General features: G+C 39.4%; 2 protein-coding genes and 1 long non-coding RNA gene across 3 annotated transcripts in view; 1 reads left to right on the top strand and 2 right to left on the bottom strand.

Annotated features, from left to right (window-relative positions):
• The first annotated feature begins 4,218 nt into the window (after positions 1 to 4,218).
• The window catches only part of LOC122651358, a 23,492-nt gene continuing 7,359 nt past the window's right edge, over positions 4,219 to 20,351 (top strand). The window contains exons 1-2 of the long non-coding RNA XR_006331442.1: positions 4,219 to 4,229; positions 9,730 to 10,090. This is a non-coding gene — a long non-coding RNA (uncharacterized LOC122651358). The remainder of the gene's footprint in view (positions 4,230 to 9,729; positions 10,091 to 20,351) is intronic.
• LOC122651355 (lysine-specific histone demethylase 1 homolog 2-like) lies at positions 6,864 to 9,680 on the bottom strand. Its single transcript, XM_043844725.1, has 2 exons — positions 7,875 to 9,680; positions 6,864 to 7,765 (listed from the first exon to the last, which is right to left on the bottom strand). Exons 1-2 carry the CDS (start codon positions 9,439 to 9,441, stop codon positions 7,008 to 7,010), a joined length of 2,325 nt encoding a protein of 774 aa, XP_043700660.1. The 5' UTR covers positions 9,442 to 9,680; the 3' UTR covers positions 6,864 to 7,007.
• LOC122651357 (uncharacterized RNA-binding protein C1827.05c-like) overlaps positions 12,056 to 20,351 on the bottom strand; it is a 26,471-nt gene continuing 18,175 nt past the window's right edge. Inside the window, exons 7-10 of the mRNA XM_043844726.1 lie at positions 13,620 to 13,689; positions 13,420 to 13,530; positions 12,338 to 12,419; positions 12,056 to 12,188 (exon numbers count right to left, since the gene is read on the bottom strand). Coding sequence (XP_043700661.1) covers positions 12,360 to 12,419; positions 13,420 to 13,530; positions 13,620 to 13,689 — 241 coding nt within the window. The 3' untranslated portion in view covers positions 12,056 to 12,188; positions 12,338 to 12,359. The remainder of the gene's footprint in view (positions 12,189 to 12,337; positions 12,420 to 13,419; positions 13,531 to 13,619; positions 13,690 to 20,351) is intronic.

The raw sequence follows: 20,351 nt of genomic DNA, 5'->3' as shown, positions 1-20,351 counted from the left end.
CCTTGAAAAATCGAGTCGAGTCGAGATCTCGGCGAGATCTTGTCGAGTTGGTGCAGTTTTTTTTTTTGACTCAAAACCTCAACTCGGTGGGTTTTAGACCTAGTTTGGGTCTAAAACTTGGTATTCAGTCTATTTTAAGCCATTTAAACACAATGGCACTATCAAATTTTGCCAAAAACAAAGTCCAAATAGGAGTTATGTATCGGTCAAACTTAATTTGGTGTGCACAAATGCTGTCAAAATCACTCTGAATGAAAATATTTTCTTGAACATCAAACAAATGAATATTTTACCGCACTTTTGGTTTTTAGCAATGTTTTACCATATTAAGATTTATGAAAATTTTAGATTTGAGAAAAACCCCAACATTAGAAAGTTGAAAATTGCACCTACCACCGAAAATCTAGTTTTTGTTCTTGAACTGGGGGGTTGACTTTTTTTCCTTTTGGAATTTGATTTTTTAACTATTTTTGTTGGATTCAAATAGGAGGGTATTTGCTTATTTATGAATAATATCTTAAGTAAATGTAAAATTTTTACATTTACTTAAATGATATTAGGTATAAATAAGTGTCTGTCTTAGTTCCTGACCTAAATAAGTGTCTGTATACCAAGGTTTGCATAAATAGGTGTCTGTATACCAAGATTTTTCACCAAGATCCCGAGATCTGGCACTCATATAAAGGAGTTTGGGTCGAGATTCTCAAGATCTCGAGATCTCGGTCGAGTTGTTGCACTTTTGCAACTCATATGCCAACTCATCTCCGTTTCTCAAAAAATCGAGAAACTTGTCGAGATCTCGCGAGTTCTCGAACTATGGTTCCAGGGACCTCCAGCCATAACTCTACCTCTATCTTCGTCTTCAGCAAACTTGAAGATAAAGAAACCATTGTCGAGCAGGTATGTTTCAAATCGGCCCTTTGTTTTCCATTGCTTTGAAAGAGAAGCTTTCACAAGGGGAAAGGGAGTCAAGTTCCCATAAAGTGCCCCACTAAGCAGTTATCTCATTCTTAGCCTCCCGGAAGAGGAGATCAGCTTCGTAATGGGCTACCTTGGAGCCACTGATGAAGGTGGGAGGGATAAAGTACAGGGGGAAGCCATCACGGGATGGGGGCTTTGGGATGGGAAGAGACAAGAACAAGGTCTAGGTTCAGGGGTAGGGAGAAGGGAGGCCCTGGGTGGTGGCGGCAACACCCCAGGGTGGTCAGACATAGGGGAAAGGGTTTAGGCCATCACTGAGAGGTTTTTTTGTCAAAACAACCATTCTTGTTCCATGAAGATCCTTCTTGCAATCTCTAAATCTTTCCATAAGTTTCTTAATTAGGTAAATAACTTATGTCATGTATCTTCCTTGATAAAACCAAATTGGTTCTCCACAATAGTAGTTTCTTGTCTCAGGTGGGCTTCAATAACCCTCTCCCATAATTTCATAGAGATAAAAAACAAGGAAATTCTAAAAACAATAATTTAATGTTTTAAAAACCGGAATCGGGGATCAAAATGGTCAGAGAATCACCCTGAATCGGTTCGATCCAATCAATTCCAAGCCACTTTGGGGCGAAAATGAGATCGACCTTAGAATTAGGAATCGGTTTGATCCAACCGAAAATATGAAGAGCATGACTAGGAATCGGCCGATTCAGACTGGATCGGATCGGCCTATCTAATTAGGATTCAGGTACCAACGATTAGGATCAGTAGGGAATTAATGTCAGCCGATTCACCGATCCGATTCCCGATTCTTGAAACCATGGGGATCTCTAGAAATCTATTAAAATAGAAACTACTAACTAATACAATTCTTTTTAGCTAAGGAACTAAAAACATAAAAATATGAACTTTCTGAAACAACCTCCATTGAAATCTTCAATCAAATATCACCCCCCATGTGACCAGTGACCACAGGAACAGTACTCACATGAATAGTACCCATGTGAACAATAAAACAAACCAGATTCTAGTTCAATCCAAAATCGTGGACTAAATTTTTCCTACCCCTTCTTGTTCATGTTCTGGATTTCCTCGCTCTTGAACTGAACTGCATCACCCAACATGTATAGAACTCAACCTAAGGCTTATTTCCACTAAAATAAGTCCACTTTTATTATTTTCCTGCATCAGAGGAAGGAGGGGAAAAAGAAAGCCATAGTAGAGGAACATTAGATACATAGGATACATGAGGAATAAGATTAATATTTCAAGGACTTCTAATATTCAAACTCTCAGATTAAGGAGCAGAATAATATTCAAAGGACTTCTAATAAACTTGGAAATGTAGTTAATATTCCACAAAGTCTTATTTAACTCCTTACAAGTAGCCATTAAGACTAAGAAAACATGTTTTAAGACATGGTAAAGGTCTAGAGAGGTTGAGGATCTAAAAAGATACAAACTCGCCAGAAACGAAGCTAAGAAGATTGTGGGGAAAGCAAGGGCAAAGATATACGAGGATCTTTATAATAATTTGAACTCAAAGTATAGGGAAAAAACTATATATAAGATAGCTAAAATGAAAGAAAGGAAGTCCAAATATTTCGACCATGTTAGATGTACTAAAACTAAGGATGAGGACATTAAGGAGAGTACTAACTAGGGATGAGGACATTAAGGAGAGGTCGAAAGAGTACTTCCACGGGCTTCTTAATAAAGACTGCACGAGTAATAGGGCGGCAGAAGGCGACATTACTCATCCATCCACTTCGCGTAGATATATACGCAAAATAAGGATGACTGAAGTAAAATAAGTTATAAGATGGATGAAGTAGGCAAAGCACCAAGCCCAGAAGAGGTCCCTATTGAGGTGTGGAAGAAAGTAGGAGTTTGTGGCTTATCTTGGCTGACCAAGTTGTTTAAAAAGATTATGGCCACAAAGAAAATGCCAGATGAATGTAGTTGAAGCATTGTGGTCCCAATTTACAAAAACAAAGGTGATATTCAAAGTTGCAATAACTATAGAGGCATAAAATTAATAAGTCATATGATGAAGCTATGATAGCGGGTTATTGAAACCTACTTGAGAAAGGACACTACTATTTCAGAAAACCAATTTGGTTTTATGTCAGGAAGATCCTCGATGGAGGCTATGTTCTTACTTAGGAGACTCATGGAAATATATAACGAGGGCAAGAAGGATCTCAATATGGTCTTTATAGACCTAGAAAAAGCCAGCGACAGAGTCCTTAGAGAGGTAATTTGGAATATTGTGGAGAAGAGAAGAGTGTCATGTAAATATATGGACTTAATTAAAGATATATATGTTGATGTGGTGACTAGTGTCAGAACTGCAGGGGGGCAAGGCAGTGAATTCCCAATTTCAATTGGGTTATATTAGGGATCCACCTTAAGCCCTTATTTGTTTGCACTTATCATGGACAACTTAACCAAAGGCATAAAAGATGAGATTCCTTGGTGTATGATGTTGCAGATGATATTGTTTTGGTGGATGAGGCAAAAGCAGGAATTAACGCCAAAATGGAACCATGGAGATCAACCTTGGAATCAAAAGGTCTGAAGATAAGTATAACTAAGACCGAATATATGTTGTGTAACTTTAGCATCATTGAGACAGATAATGATGTCGTGAATATTAGCGAGAAGGAGATTCCGCAAAGTGATTACTTTAGATATCTGGGACCAATTGTAAGTAAGGAGGGTGACATAGAAGATGATGCTACCCTGATAATTAAAATAGGGTGGATGATGTGGAAAAGTACGTCCGGAGTTTTGTGCGATCGGCGTATTCCTTCAAAGCTTGAAGGAAAAATTTATAGGACTGTCATTCGACCAGCTATAATGTACAGAGCGGAGTGCTGGGCTGTTAAGAAGTATCATGTTAATAAACTATGTGTAGCGAAGACGAGGATGTTAAGATGGATGAGTGGGAATACCAAGGAGGATAAAGTAAGGAATGATCATATTAGAGTTGGGTTGGGAGCAGCTCCAATCCATGATAAACTTAGAGAGTGTCGTTTGAGGTGGCATGGACATGTTCAACAGAGGCCTTCGAATGCCTCAATATGGAGGAGTGACTTGATTCAGATGGAGGGAACCAAACCATAGAAGAAGTGATGAAGAAAGACATACTTAGATTAAGCCTCGTACCTTGAATGGCTTCAAATAGAGCTGATTGGAGAGCAAGGATCTGTGTGGCTGACCCTATTTAGTTGGGCTATGATGTTGTGTTACTGTAACGCATCCAAAACATCATGTATGGTGCAGAATATTAGGCAGTAGATACCAAGACTAAGAAGGATAATGTACGGATTGAACAAACTAGAGTTGAGTTTAAGGTAGCCCTATACATGAGAAGCTTTGAGAGAGTGATTTGAGCCTTGAGGCTGCATGGTCTTGGCCAACGGAGGCCTTGAGATGCACCTGTACAGGAGAGTGATTTGTTTCAGATTGAAGGATCCGATTGAGCTAGGGGCAGGCCTATAATGACCCTAGGAGAGTTAGTGAGGAAAGACATGCGTAGGTTGGGCCTGGCCCCATGTATGGCCTCGTATAGAGCTGTTTGGAGGGATCGATTAGGAAGGTTATGCTGAGTCTTGTCCATGTTCTTCTTTTAATGCTAATTAATGTCTTTGTCTTTGCTTGGATCCATGTAGCTGACCCATTAGTTGGGATAAGGCTGAGTTGTTGCTGAACAAAAATGAGGAAGAATAGAACATTGAAGGCATGGCTAATTCAATGAAGACGATGCCTATAAAGTGAATCCATTTAATGTATTTCATGTAACAATAGAGGACAATGCATGCAAAGGGATCACCCTAAATTTTCAAAAACCTTTAATCAACAATTACTCCCCTCCCCCTTCCCCCTTCCCCCTTCCCCCTTCCCCCCAAAACAGAAAGAAGGAAAAAAAAGTTAAATAAGACGTGAAAAACGTTTGGTTTAATTCTAACAGCTAGATCTCAAGCTATAAAGCAACCTACTTCAGCTGGGAAAAATCCAAAACTGTGAAAGCAATGGGAGATTTCAGAAGATTGTAAACAGAACTCAGTTAATGATTAAATTAAAGATGTAATAGTGAACTGAAATCAGATTTTAGCAAAGTAAAACAGATTTGGAAAACAAGTAGAACTTGACTTGAACTAGGAAACCAGAAAATCAATGGTAATTATGAGCTTTAAGCAGAAATTGAAATCTGAGAACCAGAAGACAATCAAAGGAAATGATGGCTGGATAATCAATTCAGTAACTGGAACCCAAAACCAAAACTGAAACTGAAAAATCTGGCAGAATAGTAAATCACAGTATAGGAAAGTTAAGAATTCTGGCCTGAAACTTGATAGAGAAAGAGAGAGAAGGATTGAAGATACCAGTTTAGGAATCCACCAGGTCTTCACTTCTGAATCCACAGAGGTATGGCCTGAAATCCACAGAACCAGAACAACAACTAAGCTTCTATTTCTTAAAATCGATGGGAAGGCTGTAGCCCCTTGAATGTATTTATAGAGTTGTGTAACCTCCACTCAGACTCAAAAAGTCATTTCTGGACAGATCAAAGTCCTAAACTAAGTAGGACTCTGACATAATAAAGGAAAAACATACTCAAAACAGGACTCCATAACAAACTAGGATTCAGAATCCTAGAGAGACTAGGATTTCTGGCAATTCTAGAAAATCCAGAACCACAGGCTGGAGGAAGCTCCAGATTCTGGCCGCAGGCTTTAGCTGGCTCCAGAAACTGGTTGTTTCTTCTTCTTCTTTGGTACTTTGGCTTCTCAATAACTGATCCTCACCCTTTTGTTACATCTAGGAAACCTGTATGAGAAATTTATTCAAGCAAGAAATTTGTTAGACTAAGAAACAAAATTAGTGTTTCATAGCACATGTAGCTCTAGCCACAAATAGTTCCAAAAAGTAATACTTGCTCAAAAATTATTAAAAAAAAATCCAAGGCTTTCAGTTAGGGAAAAGAATAATATTCAAGGCCCACATGAAGCAATATATGAGAGGATTCTTTCATATTAAACTCACCAAGCATAGTTATGTTTAAATTTTCCCTAATTTCTGAGTAATAACAACTCCAAACTCATTAAAAAAAACCACTGTTGAGCCACTAATGTAATCAAACCTCTTTAGAGCAAGTCCAAACAAACAAGAACATCAATAATTAGTAACTCAAAAACTGTCTACAAGTAACTACTCTAATAATATCAATGAAAAGATTAAGAGGTAGAACAAAGACAAGATCCAGTGCAGGAAAGAGCAGGAGAATAACCACAGTACATGTCTTCTATATGGACACATGGGTGTGGGGCCTCTGCATCTTGTAGAAAAGAGGTCACAAGTATTTAGGGGGTCAAACGAAACTCCATGGTTCAACAGAATCGCAACCAATACCACTATTTCATCCTAAAGCCAAAGTGATTTCCATGAACTTAGAACCAGAGGGAAACCAATATAAACGTACAAGAATTAAATCTTCTCCATCATTCTGAATCTTCAACATCAGCTAAGTTTAAGAAGTCATATGATCTGTAAAAGAGAGAAAAAAAAAGGAACTGTCTTGGTTCCAAAGAAATGTAATATTTCATACATACCAACTTACACATACAGAAAGCACATCCCAGAGCACAAAATGTTGGAGGGATAAATGAATTTCTAAAATAAAATCTATGGGAGCTGAAAAAATACATAATCAGACATTACCAAGCTTCCCTCCAGAACTACTTTTGGTGCTCATCTGTTACTGGTTTGTCCCCAAATAGAAAAATGCAGTGTTCTACATGAGATGAGAATGGATAGCGCAGTCAGCAGATGGATTTCAGATCAAACCACCAATCTGTTCATAGTCGGATTCAGCAAAATAATCCAAAAGAATTTCTACCTCAGTCAAGCCCAAGAAATTAGCTTTCCTGGTTTTAAGATGAACAAACTTCCTTGGTTAAATCATATACAAGGTGTTAAGGCACAAAAGGCACATTGGTTTTCTAGTATCCCTTTCATCAAGAATGTATGTGGATCTCTATATCACTGCTCACAAATGAAGCACCTGATAACTAATGCATTGGGAATAATGGCCTTTCTACATTTTGTTGTCCAGAAAGTAAACGATTCCTGCTCCGGATTCTCTGTGCACTAGCAATGCTAACAGTTAAGGAGTTACCCAAGCTACCTAAGCCACTATGTCCAGTTAGCTTCAATCCAAAATTCCTGAATAAAAAAGACAATTTCTTTTCATCCCCTCCAGTCACCAACTGAAGCTCAAGTGCCTGTTCTTGAGATAATACAGTGTACAGATGCAATGGTAGGTTTAAGGACCGTTGGTAGTTCTTTAATTCTTGTCCACAGCCATATTTCCCATTAATTTCAGTCTGGGTCTTCCCAAAAGTGACTCTCATAATCCCCATAGATTTTGGGTCATCGATTGACGTATCAAATATAAATGAGAACTTCCCAAAGATTAAATCAGGCTTCTTGAATAAATCTATGAGAACATCATTGCATGGTCCCACATTCTTCTGCATGAAATTTCCAGAATTATTTCGCAAAGTCCTCATTGCATGAAGAATGCATGAAGCTTCTCTTAAGCCACTCAAGAAAGCACCATGCATGGTAGCTGGGTATTGCTTATTTGTGGCCTCACCAGCAAAGAAGAGCCGCCCTTCCACACTTTCTGCAAGAATATCATAGTCACTGCCAGATGATCCTACTCGAACATGGGAGTATGAACCATAGCAAAGGGGATCACTACCCCATCTCGTACAAATTGTTTGGATCGGATCAGGCACATCAATACCCTTTGGATTATATATACCTGTCAGATTAGTCAAATAATATTACACTAGAAGGTACACTAAAATGGGAACTTTCGAAAGTAAGAAAACTATGTAAATTGTCACCTGTCATCTAAAAGGATGTAGTACCTCTGAGGATGCTTAGAACACACTGAAGCAAAACAGCTGCATCAGCAGATTCAAAAGCAAGTGCAGCCTCTCCTGCTACAAGTGCAACAAGAACAGGACCTCCAGAAACAGTATGGTAGCTGTAAAACAGGAAGAACTCTCCACGTCTATGTCCATCTGTGTTGAGACAGCCAAATGTGTCTAGGTCTTCCCCCCAAAAGACATGAGGGAAAATCATGGCAACTTTATTGAGCAAGCCAAAACCCAATCGCTCAATAGCTGCAAGCTTTCTTTTAGGTAATTCAGGTTCAAATCTTATGGTCCTATTCTTCAGGACACCAAGAGGCACGGTGCAAAGGACCATATCAGCTCGAAATACTTGATCACCAGCAACTACCTCTACACCATCATTTCCATACTTAATAGTATGAACAGTTTTTCCATAGAATATGGGGACTCCTTCACACATTGCTTTAATCAATCTCCAATTACCTCCAGCAAGAAAACAGTGGTCCCCACCCATTTCATAAGGATCATCCTGGTCCCAATAGGCAACTGAAAGGTTTGATAGACAACCAGCATTTGCATATTCCAAGTTGGCAAGGTGCCAATCAAGAAGTTGCCTTTCCTCAGTACTTTGAGCCACACCATACAACTGTCTCAGTGTCTCTAAAACTGATCCTAAAGAAATATCATCTGCGCGTTCAAGCATGATTTTTCTCAATTCTGTGGCTTTGTCCAGCAACTTATTGAAGATTATCTCCACCTTGGAATCAATTTCCTCACCAACAGGTGCCCCATTGGGATTGTATAATGGGCATTTATCTCTGACCTTGTGAAGTGGAATAGACAGTTGCCTTGCAAGAACTCCAAGAGGGTTAGCATGGATACCCGTAATAACACTCCCACCAAGATCTACAGCTGCAAGCTTATCCTTCTGACCCATTTTCTGAGTATAAACTCTCCCTCCAGGCCTGTTTCTACCTTCAATGACCACCACCTTGAAACCAAAGGATAAAAGTTGCCTGGCTGCTGCTAATCCAGCAAGCCCAGAACCAACAATTATTACCGATCCTTCAGTTCCCTCATGTGGAATTTGAGATGTGATTGAAAGTGAGACTCCAAAATTAATATACCCATGAGACAGAAGAAAATCATAAGCTGAACAAATCAGATGTTCATATTCATTACTGACAGTTTCCCTAATCTGTCCTTTTGAAAGCCAAGTCCGGACATTATCCCTCCACTTTGCCAGTATATGGTTTCTCACCACAATGTAGTCATTTTGCTCTTTTCTACCCAACTCATCCACAACCCGTGCCTCAATTTCTTCTTCAAGCAACGCATCAATTGGGAACCCAAGGGAGAGAGCTATCATGGCCTCAATTTCAGTTTCTTTCTGCATGTCCTCCTTTGTTCTATTCCGTTTCCTTGGAGTGCCACCTAAATGCTTCTCTATGAGCTCGTCCATAAGATTCTCATCATAGTTTCGTAATCCTACAGTCTTCCTCGATGAGGAGCGCTTATAAACAGTACCGTCAGAAACTGGAGTTTCCATCCCCGTATCCCAGAAGATTGCACCGAGCATACAAACGAATTTGAAGTTCTCTAGGTTCTTAGCCTGAGTTTACAGATAACTCACACGACCCAGAAACACATATCTATGTAATTTTCTCTTCCGGACTCGCGAAAGGTCAAACATACCTCTAATGAACAGTTTGTTCAACTTTAACAACTGTAGAGCAAAAATAAAATAGCAGTCCATCGAGTATAGACACTTGCATGGTTTCCTACTCCCTGCGACAATATTATCTCTTGTGAATCATCTTAAGCTTCACTGTTCCTCTACCTTTCTCATATCAGTCAATCAATCAAGATTTAGCAAAAAAGATAAAACTACGAACTCTGTTTACCATTCTGTTATCTAAAACTGAAAAAATGAATGAATGAAGAAAACGAATGATTGATCGACTTCAGCAACTACTTTGGGAGCTCTTCGATACATATACGACAAGAGATCACAAGTACGAAACTAGAGAGAGATTCTTGCAGCCTCGGAGGAGGGAATTCTTACCTTTTCGATCATAAACCGGAACTTAGATTCGGAATTTCCGCTGTGTATTAACTGAAACCGAAACTAGGGTTTTCCTCGGGCGAACTCTACCTCGAGCGCCGCGGCAACTGGTATTCTCGGTGATTCGGTTTAGATAAACAAATATCTAATGGAGGGAATTGCAGTCGGGCGTGGTGGGCTTTCGGAACCTTAGGTCTCACCAAACCCAAAAAGAGGAAAAAAACTCAGAAACGGCTCGATTGTGGGCCCATGAGGAAGGAATCGACTTTAATCTTAAGGGTCTGTATGGCAACGTCAAGAAAAACAAAAAATACACTTCTGGTGTTTCTATAGTTTTTTGGAATAGAAATGAAACAGATCTTGTGTCATCCGATTTTATTTTTTTTTAACAAATCAGGTGGAAAAAAAAAAACCATCTGAGGCCCATTTGAAAAAATACCAAAACACATTGTGTGCATTTACGATTGACGGACTTCACAAGTCACGACTCTCATCTGAAGAGCTCGTTGTGAATTTTTATCACCTCAAGTGCATCAAAAAAGTACATCTGACGGTACACCTTAAAGTGATTTTGTTTAAAATACTCCTTCAAGTGTATGTGCACTGTCAAATGTACCTTTTTGATGCACTTTACGGTATAGAGTACTTGAGGGGATAAAGGTCCGCTCGTTGTGCGCTCTTCAAACTCCCATGTAGACCACAAATACTCTGAACTCCATATCAAATATCATGTTTGATGAAGATCAAAGGTTTTGTATGATGATCCATCATAAAAGATTCTTGATGAAGGGTCTAGATCATGTATGATTCACCATGTAAGATCCATTATTCATATCTCATATCATGTTTTAATGGAGATGAATCATTGATCAAAAGCCTAGATCATGATCAATCATTAAAGATCCCAAATCAAGGGTCTGTATATCATATTTTTTTTTAAGGTAAAGTCCATGATCCATGTCCATATCATGTCTAATGAAGATAAATTATTGATTAAAAATTCAGATCAAGATCCATAAAAAAAAATTATCAAGGGCATAGATCATGTTCCTTCAATTAAAATACATTATCTATGTCTCATATCAAGTTCGATGAAGATCGATCTTTTGGCCAAGGCCCAGAATATAATCCATCATAAAAGATCATTGATGAATAGTCTAAATCATGTTTCTTCATTTAAAATCCATGATCCATGTCACATATCATGTTTGATGAATTACGTTCCTTTAATCTAGAATCATCATCCATGATTCATATATCATGTTTGATGAATGTAGATCATTGATCAAAAGCCAAGATCATGATCATCATAAGAAAATCCCTCATAAAATGAGTGGAGAGTTCTCTAATATCAGACTGTGTTTGATAGATATAAAACGTTGATTAAAAGCCCGAATATTAACCATGTCCCATATATTGTTTGATGAGTTCTATAATATCGGACTGTGTTTGATAGATATAAAACGTTGATTAAAAGCCCGAATATTAACCATGTCTCATATGTTGTTTGATGAAGCAAAATCGTTGATCAAACAATCAGATCAATATCCATAATCAAAGATCCCCGATCAAAGGTTCAAATCATGTTCCTTCAATTAAGATCCATTATCCATGTCCTATATCATGTTTGACAAAGAGTCTAGATCATGTTCCTTCGATTAAAATCTATGATCAATGTGCCATATAATGTTTGATGAAATCAGGCGTTGATCAAAGGACTAGATCATGACCCATCATAAAAAAATCCATGATCCAAGATATAAATCATGTTCCTTCATGTAAGATCCATGATCTATGGCTCATAACACGTTTGAGTAAGATACATTGTTTAATCAAGGGTATTGTTGAACAAATTCCTGATAGGGTAGACTTTCTCCAACCAATTGTAGAAAGGGCTTCCCCATCGTGGGCTTGAGATGGGAAAATCCTCCATATCTCAGACCTTTTCCATCACTCTCCCATGCACTGATGATTTTGGCAACCTGACCACTGTCAAATTTTAAAATCTATCCCAACTATACGACCTTTAATTAAACCAGGAACAATAGAAAACTCAAATGTTAATTCCAAGCATCAATTTTCCATATATGGTCTACAAGTAGAATGCCACTATGTCAATTTAGATAAATGTATGCCAATATCTGTACTCTTGATTGATGATTCTATGAAGTCGACTGTCCTGGGCCTCTTGATGCATAATTCCTCCATAACACTGGAAATTTGACAGCACTGTTACAGATATAGCCCTTCCCTTTCCACTTCTGTTGATACAAATGGCTCCAAAATCAATTAACTATAAACATGAAAGAAGATACAAAGGGAGAAGGCAATGTGTCATCTGTATCTAACAGATCTCAATTTTGACATTGGAAAGGGAAAAACAATAAAAGATGTAAACTGCAGGTGATACCTCTTTATAGTACCACAGAGGTCTATTCACTCTCCTCATCATCAAACTTGATCTTCTTTGGAGCAGGCTGAATGCTGCCCACCTGTGTAATAATAGACAGCATGTAAAAAGGCAGAAATACTTTGGAATCACTGAAACTCTACTCTAAACAGTTAAAAAGTAAGCTTTATATCGCTACACAATCAACCTAAAATTCACCGAAGTATTTATATTTGTATCTTCACTGATCTGAAACTGGTGTGAACTCATTGGAGAGCTAAATTTGAGCAAAGTTAATGTTTGGATGCCTTTATGACTCTTGATAACAAGGTCTACAGACCAATACATTGACTAGGCTAAGTGATGTTTTCCCTTTTTCATCCTTCAGAGAAAAGGGCCAAATTACAGACTCATGAACGACAAAGATGGTATTAGAACCATATTTTTGGTAATCACACAAACCACACCAATCCCAAATGGGTATTAGAACCATATTGATACCATGCAAACTTATACAGGTCACAGAACCGTGCAGATACATGAATATTCTTGTGAAGCAAACCCTGAAACAGATAGCCTTAGAGCTAAACTCAGACAACTAGCTTCTGAACACACATGGAATGGGGCACAAAGTGAAGGGGAAGACCCTCACCCAGAGGCAGTATGGACTGGTCGAAAAGGGAGCTCCAGGCTAAACACCCATGGAAGGGGAAGAGCCGCAACAGAGGAAGGGAGAGGGGGTGTGGGGAGTAGATGGGGGCCCAGATGGTGGAAGCACCACACCGGGACACCTAACCATGGTGGGGAGGGGGGGGTGCAAGGACTGAGGTGGGGGGCATGGATTCAGTTATATTATTTCTCTGTTTGTTGGTTTCTATTCCTATCCTAAAATTCTGGCTAACTTTGAGGTTTATTAGCCTTAAATCCTTTAAGCCCCTAGAAACCCCATTACCAATAGCAATCTTTTTATTTTCAGGTTTAATGCCAGCTAACTAAATTTTAGCATTGAGTCAACATGTCATGGCTGGTATTGGAAAAATTAATTTATGAATTTATCTCATACCAGGGCAGTAGACAACAGAACACACAAAAAGAATTCTTACAATTTCTGGGCATTCATATTCAATTCCAGCAGCCTCTATCTTCTTTTTCCGCTTCTGGTTTCGTTTCAGGATCCTTTCCACCAACTTTTTATGTTCTTCCACTGTTCTTTCCTGAACATATATCAGAATAATGCATTATTAGCACAACAACAAAAGGACAACCTCCATAAAGCATGTTGTCAAATTCATGCTTAAGCTACCTTGTTATGGCGCTTTCGCTCAATTTGCGTCCAGTTTAATGGCTTATATATACTATTAGCACCATTCCATCTGCAAAAGGATGACAACAGAATCACATACCTGACCGTCAAAACTAACCCACATGAATGAGAGAGCAATTTAATATTTGAAGGTAACTTGTTACCCAGCATCAGAGATCAACTACCAGTGGTTTCCTATAAGTCTGCTACAATAGAAGGTAAAACAGATTTAAACATCTTGTCTTTCACAAGTTGTTTTCCTTGAAGACTGCACAAAAGCCCTTGAAGCTTTAACCCTACGTTCCTTGAAATTAAAATTTTTTCTTTCCCCCTTTTTTGGTTGATTAATGCTCGTTAAGCTGTTAAACACAATGTTTGAAGCAAAAAGAAACACATTATCAATGTACATTTATGCATATTGAACTTAACTCTATTTTTTTAAATATAAATAAATCTTCGTGTACCACTAAAAGAATAAATGGGAAAACAATGAAGAAAGCAAAACTTCCTTATACTATCTATCCAATTAAAGTTCACACCCTATATGGTTTTGTAATGCAACCGTGGTTCTATTGTTCTAAAACCCTAGTTTTGGGTTGCTATGGGCCCACAAAACAATAAAATTCCAGACATAAAGAAGCAGTGTCAATTCTGCAATTATTTTGCAAGTTCAGAACCCTTTAGGAAGGAACAAACAAAGTCAGGGAGAGGATGAGTATTAAATTTAAAAGAAAAGGACGTGACTGAAATTTAACTAAGGGGAAAAAACAAAATTAAGTTATGAAAGCAAGGGCTTTATGTGAATAGTCAAAGTTGTCCTTGTAAATGTGAAGACTTGGTGTCTTCTTCTTCCTCACATTGAAACAAGGAAAAGAACCCAGCAGTAAGCCAGTCACGATTCGAAAATGAAATCTCTCTCGTTTGAGACTCGTTCAACCTCAAATTTTAGGGACAAGATCTGTGCTACTAGTCCTCCCAAATATGACAAGTACTAAGTTGGAAGAACAAGCAGAAGCAGTGAAGGAACCAGAACGGACTGAAATCAGGTCAGGCACAAAGGTTCTGACCAGATGTGGGTTTCCTGTGGAATCTCACAGCAGAAGCAGTTTTTGGACCTGAGCTCCTAAGGTTTGAATTGCCCTAGGAGAGGAAGCTTAATCCTATAGTCTGAGAGAGAAGGATCAAAGAAGATTGATCCAACCAAGTAGGGCTGCAAGTGATGACCAGGGAAGAAGAAGAGAAAAGAGATTAGATCGTACCTGAGATTGAAAGGAGATGGAAGAAAACGAGAGAATCAATAATCGACCAGCCTGGTCACTGACTCGTAACCCACAGAACGTGAACATAAACTCAATTTCGAATTTCAGTCAATAATCTCTGCATAACTGTTGAGTTTACAATCATAATATAAAGAGAGAGAAAGACACCAACTCAAAACTTCATGCCTGAAACTACTCAAATAAAGAGCTACTTTCCTACGTATCTAACTACCCTAATATGAAAAAGAATAAAATGCAAATTACAAATAACCCTACCAACCCATATTGGACCAGAATCCCAATTTGAACCTAGCTGGCCTAGGTCTGGGTTTCCAGATTGGCTAATGTCTGTCCAGCCATGGATATGCAACTGCATCATTTTGTGATAAACGTGAAGTCATATTATTGCCCAGAGGAAATGCCATCTATTCTTCAAGAACCAAGACCAGGTAAATAACACGATGTACAAGATTTTTCGAGAAAGATTGCTATTAAAGCTCTTCTACAAATTATCTCTAAAGTTTGACCAAATGAGGAGAATCATGATTCATGACATCAAACCCTAGTGATACAAAAGCATAAGAAGCTGTCAAATAAAATGTTAGTGTTATTTCATCCAGATCATCAAATCCCTTTCTGAAACCATACTCCACCAAATTCTCATAGAAAAGCCTCTTCAGGATCTGTTTGGATCCTATAAAATTGCTGAGTTGTATGCTTCTACAATGGATCTGATGGAAATTGACCTCATTGGAATCTCCCTGATCCATCTTCCAAAAGCAAAAGAAATTCAAACCCGCACTTTAATTTGAGGAGTTTAACAACCAAAGAAGCATAGGAATCATCTACAGCAGGTGAAATATACTCGGCCAGTTAAATGCTAAATCTTCTCTGAAATTATCAAACCCCTGAGCCAAAATCTCAAGTGCTTACAATACCAATTTTTCAGAGGCTTCATGGCATAAGCAATTGAACAAATTCTCTCTTCTCTTCAATTTCCCATGAGATGGACATTACAGCTGGCTGGCTGCATTTGGTATCACTAGAGATATGTAATACCAAATGTCATCTATACTTCCCCAAAGACCAACTTCACTGCTTATCTAATTCCATCAAATACCTTTTTCAGCTACTAACACTATCAATTGGCAGCCAAAACCTCAACTTCAGGATCAGTAATTATCCACCCAGCTACCCACTGCCCATGTCATAATTTTTTCTCTCCACATAAAATGTAACTGACATCCCCATGGAGCATAGCATCTAAGATCAACTAAATCTAAGATCAGCCCGATGAAGCATAGCATCTAAGATCAGCCAGTAAAATGCTAAATCTTCTCTGAAATTATTAAACCACCTGAGCAAAATATCAAGTGCCTACAATACCAATTTTTCAGAGGCTTCATTGCATAAGCGAATGAACAAATTCTCTCTTCTCTTCAATTTCCCATGAGATGGACATTACGGCTGGCTGGCTGCATTCGGTATCACTAGAGATATGTAATACCAAATGTCATTCATATTTCCCCAAAGGCCAGCTTCACTGCTTATCTAATTCCATCAAATACCTTTTTCAGCTACTAACACTATCAATTGGCAGCCAAAACGTCTACTCAGGATCAATAATTATCCACCCAGCTAGCCACTGCCCATGCCATTATTTTTTCTCTCCATATAAAATGTAACTGACACCCCCATGGAGCAGCATGATAGCATCTAAGATCAACTAAACACAATCCTTACCTCCCCCCCCCCCCCCCCCAAAAAAAAAAAAAAAAACCAGTGCTAGATTTCACCCAATTTTAGTATTGGCTTTTATATATTTAGATTTCTTCAAACTATGAAAATTTTCCTCAACAGTCCACTGAAATAAGCTTATCTCAATGGTCCCATGTGGCTGATCGGATGAGTCCCAAATTTTGTGGAAGGGTAGACCCCAATATCTCCTACTTACATGTCATGTTTCAACCCAAAAAGATATTGCCAAGTGGCAAAATTAAGCCTTGAAAATCTAGGGAATAGAGGAGGTGCATGGGCATACACAGGCGGCTGAAAAATACAAGGATAAATGCCAATAGATGATACATCCTGACACGTAGCTAATCTTGAAGGGAGGAAGACAATAGAAGGACAAAATGCAAAGGGAAAGAGAGGAGTTTTAGGAGGCAGAGCAAGAGAGACACCCACCAGCAGCAGGGGTTGACTCTGATGACTCTGATAGTGATTACATGCTTGCTGATTTCAAGACAGAGGCAGAGAGGAGACAGTTCCAGCAGGCACAAGCAGCGAGCCAAGACTCACATCAGGTGGAGAGGGTCAGGAAAGAAGAGATGGGGAAAGGAGCTGGTCCTCTGGCTCTAGAGCAGCCGAACTAGAGGCAAGGCCCGCAGGGGAGAGGAGGAGAAACAAAGGCAGGGGGAGCTACCTTTCAGGAGATCATAGTGTGAGGGCACCCCCACCACCAGTAGTCCAGTACCACAAGATCCTCTGCTATTCAGAACTTAGGATACCAGAAAGTCTTGGGTGACTGGAACGGGAAACTTGATGATGCCTTTTCGAAGTTCTACTTAAATGGCATCCAAGCTAATGTTGCTCAGGGACCATACTACTAGGCTATGCTTGACATTATAGGGAAGGCTGGCCCAGGAGTGAAGGGGTCCACTTCATATGAATTAATTAATGTCTATTTGCCCTATCAAAAGAAGGAGATGGAAGATTACATTGATACATTGAAGTGGACATGGGAGAACCATGGAGTGACTATGATGTGTGATGGTTGGACTAGACCTACTACATAGTCCATCATGAACTTCATGGTCTACTACGATGGTAAGACTGTTTCTGAAGTCTATGCATGCATCCAAGGAGAAAAAGGATGCAACGTATATTTATAAGTTGTTGAAAGATGTTGTACAGGAGGCAGAGGTATAGAATGTTGTCCAAGTGGTCACAAACAACAAGAGCAACTTTAAGACGGTAGGTGAAAAATTGATGCACAGTAGTAGTACGCCAGTACCACCACTTTTGGACACCATTTGCAGTCCACTGCATTGACCTCATGCTTAAGGACATGGGAAAAAGATCCATGGTAGCAGGTGTGGTTGAGCGGGCAAGACAAGTGACCACATTGTCTACTGTTAGACAAACCATGGGTTAGAAAGAGAGAATGAGAGAAAATAATGACTTAGATTCATTGATAGGTAAGCCCCTCTATTTATAATAGAGGGGAAAGTTACAAAGGGACTGAAATAGACATAATTACCCCTAACTAGCTGACTCTAAAAGAGCAGGAACTTAATCCGAATATCATAAGAATAAATCTACCCCAAAAGGACCAGAATACCCCCACGGTATTCTGGATTACATATTCCAACACTCCCCCTCAAGCTGGATCCTCCTCCTTTACTTACATGTATAATCCAACTTGAGGGGGAGCGTTGGAATATATAATCCAGAATACCGTGGGGGTATTCTGGTCCTTTTGGGGTAGATTTATTCTTATGATATTCGGATTAAGTTGCTGCTCTTATAAAGTCAGCTAGTTAGGGGTAATTATGTCTATTTCAGTACCTTTGTAACTTTCCCCTCTATTGTGAATAGAGGGGCTTCCCTATCAATGAATCTAAGTCATTATTTTCTCTCATTCTCTCTTTCTAACCCACGGTTCTAAACATGGTATCAAAGTAGGTCTGATCTAGGTTAGAGACACTGAGAGAAAATAATGACTTAGATTCATTGATAGGTAAACCCCTCTATTTATAATAAAGGAAAAAGTTACAAAGGGACTGAAATAGACATAATTACCCCTAACTAGCTGATTCTATAAGAGCAGCAACTTAATCCGAATATCATAAGAATAAATCTACCCCAAAAGGACCAGATACTCCCACAGTATTCTAGATTATATATTCCAACATCTACAACCAAAGATACGCTTTACAGATGTTGAGGCAAAAGTGTAGTAGAGATTTGGTGAGGTTTGACACTAAGTTTGACTTGCCACAGCAAAGATGATTGGTCTGAGGTCCATTGATGCAGTTAAGATTGTCCAATTGGGTCAATTGGGCCTCATCAAACTTCAAACTTTATTTGGTATGCTTATTCACCTTATAAGAAATTAAAATCATTTGAAATTGTGAAATAGTTGAAGACTTGTCTCGATTTCAAAATTGAAATTGCTTCCTATCAATTTTGTGCTACTCTAATTAGCATGTGGTGAACAACGGCTAAAAACATGGGTATACTTGTCATTTTATAATAACACTCCACTGCTATGTGAGAGAGTATTTCGAGTTTCAACTTGAAACGTAGACAAATAGTGGAGGCAGATGGTTAGCCCCTTTCTCTTCAATCCTCTCTCTCTCTCTCTCACTGGTTATTGCCACCAGAGGTAGGGAGAAAACGATCTTGCTGCTATGCGGAGCGGCTGTATGCGAGTTGCAGGGGTTCATGGTGCGCGGGCTTGCAGATGGGGTTGGTTTTGTTGGGCGATTGGCAAGGGTAGCAGCGGTTGAAGAAGGTTGCAATGATGGTGGCTGGGCAATGCTAGGCTCATAATTGTCACAGTGTCTAGGCTATCCAAGGCGTTAGAGAGGGTCCAAAATCAAGGTGACACCAACTAGGCGGCCAAGGTGCCCAAGGTGCCCAAGTCGACCAAGGCGTCTAGACGACTAGGCAACGCCTTGACAACAATGGCTGAGCTTAGTTGCAATAATGGGGGCTGGGCGATGCTCATGGAGCGGTACATGGAAGCTGATTTGGGGGGCGCATTGGTGCGCAGGGGATGTGGTGAGGCTGATGCGGTGAGTTAGTGTGGCGGAGATGTTGCAGCGACTAAGGCTAAGTCACGGGGGATGGATGCTACTGTCTCCAGAACATATCATCATAATCATGGGTTGCCTGCATGAAACCAATAGAATTGTTACAGCAAGCCCGTTCTAAGACCATTCTAACTTTAGTGTTTTATGGTTATAGCCTTTCAACTCTGGTGAGGGATTTGCGCGTGCAGGAGATTCTGAGTAATAGCAAGTAGTAAGAACATGTATGTTCTTCTCTCCAATGGCCAAATTCACACCCAATCAAGCAAAGGTCAATTTGGCTTTATCTTGTTCTGGGTCGCTGTTTGCTTCAATGAACAATGCAATTGTGATTTCTATGCAAGGTACCATCCCACCCCCTCAAAATAGTTCCCTGACCACCAACACTGATTTTGGAAACCAAAGGGCATCATGCACAGAGACAGACGACATTAACCCACTCTAAGATGTCCAGTCTCTGCTTGAGTGCAGACTGCTCGAGCCCAACCCTATTACCGTCTCTTCCTCATTCCCTTTATGGTTAAGTTCTGAGCAGTCACTGACACTTGCAAGGCAGTAGCAGCAGCAAGGGCAGCGGCCAAGGCAACATGGAGAACTCCATCACAATGGAAAAGAGAGAATCTATTCCGACAAATTGAACTACCAAATAGATATCT

Source organism: Telopea speciosissima, chromosome 2 (assembly GCF_018873765.1).
Source record: "Telopea speciosissima isolate NSW1024214 ecotype Mountain lineage chromosome 2, Tspe_v1, whole genome shotgun sequence".
Lineage (NCBI taxonomy): Eukaryota > Viridiplantae > Streptophyta > Magnoliopsida > Proteales > Proteaceae > Telopea > Telopea speciosissima.
This window is presented reverse-complemented; position numbering and strand designations above follow the sequence as displayed.

What these genes read in the sequence shown, in the direction of transcription:
- LOC122651355 (XM_043844725.1), bottom strand. Translation starts at nt 9,441, where the DNA reads ATGCTCGGTGCAATCTTCTGGGATACGGGGATGGAAACTCCAGTTTCT. An exon ending in TGTTCTAAGCATCCTCAGAG is followed by an intron (nt 7,766 to 7,874) that starts GTACTACATCCT and finishes CTAATCTGACAG; the next exon opens with GTATATATAATCCAAAGGGT.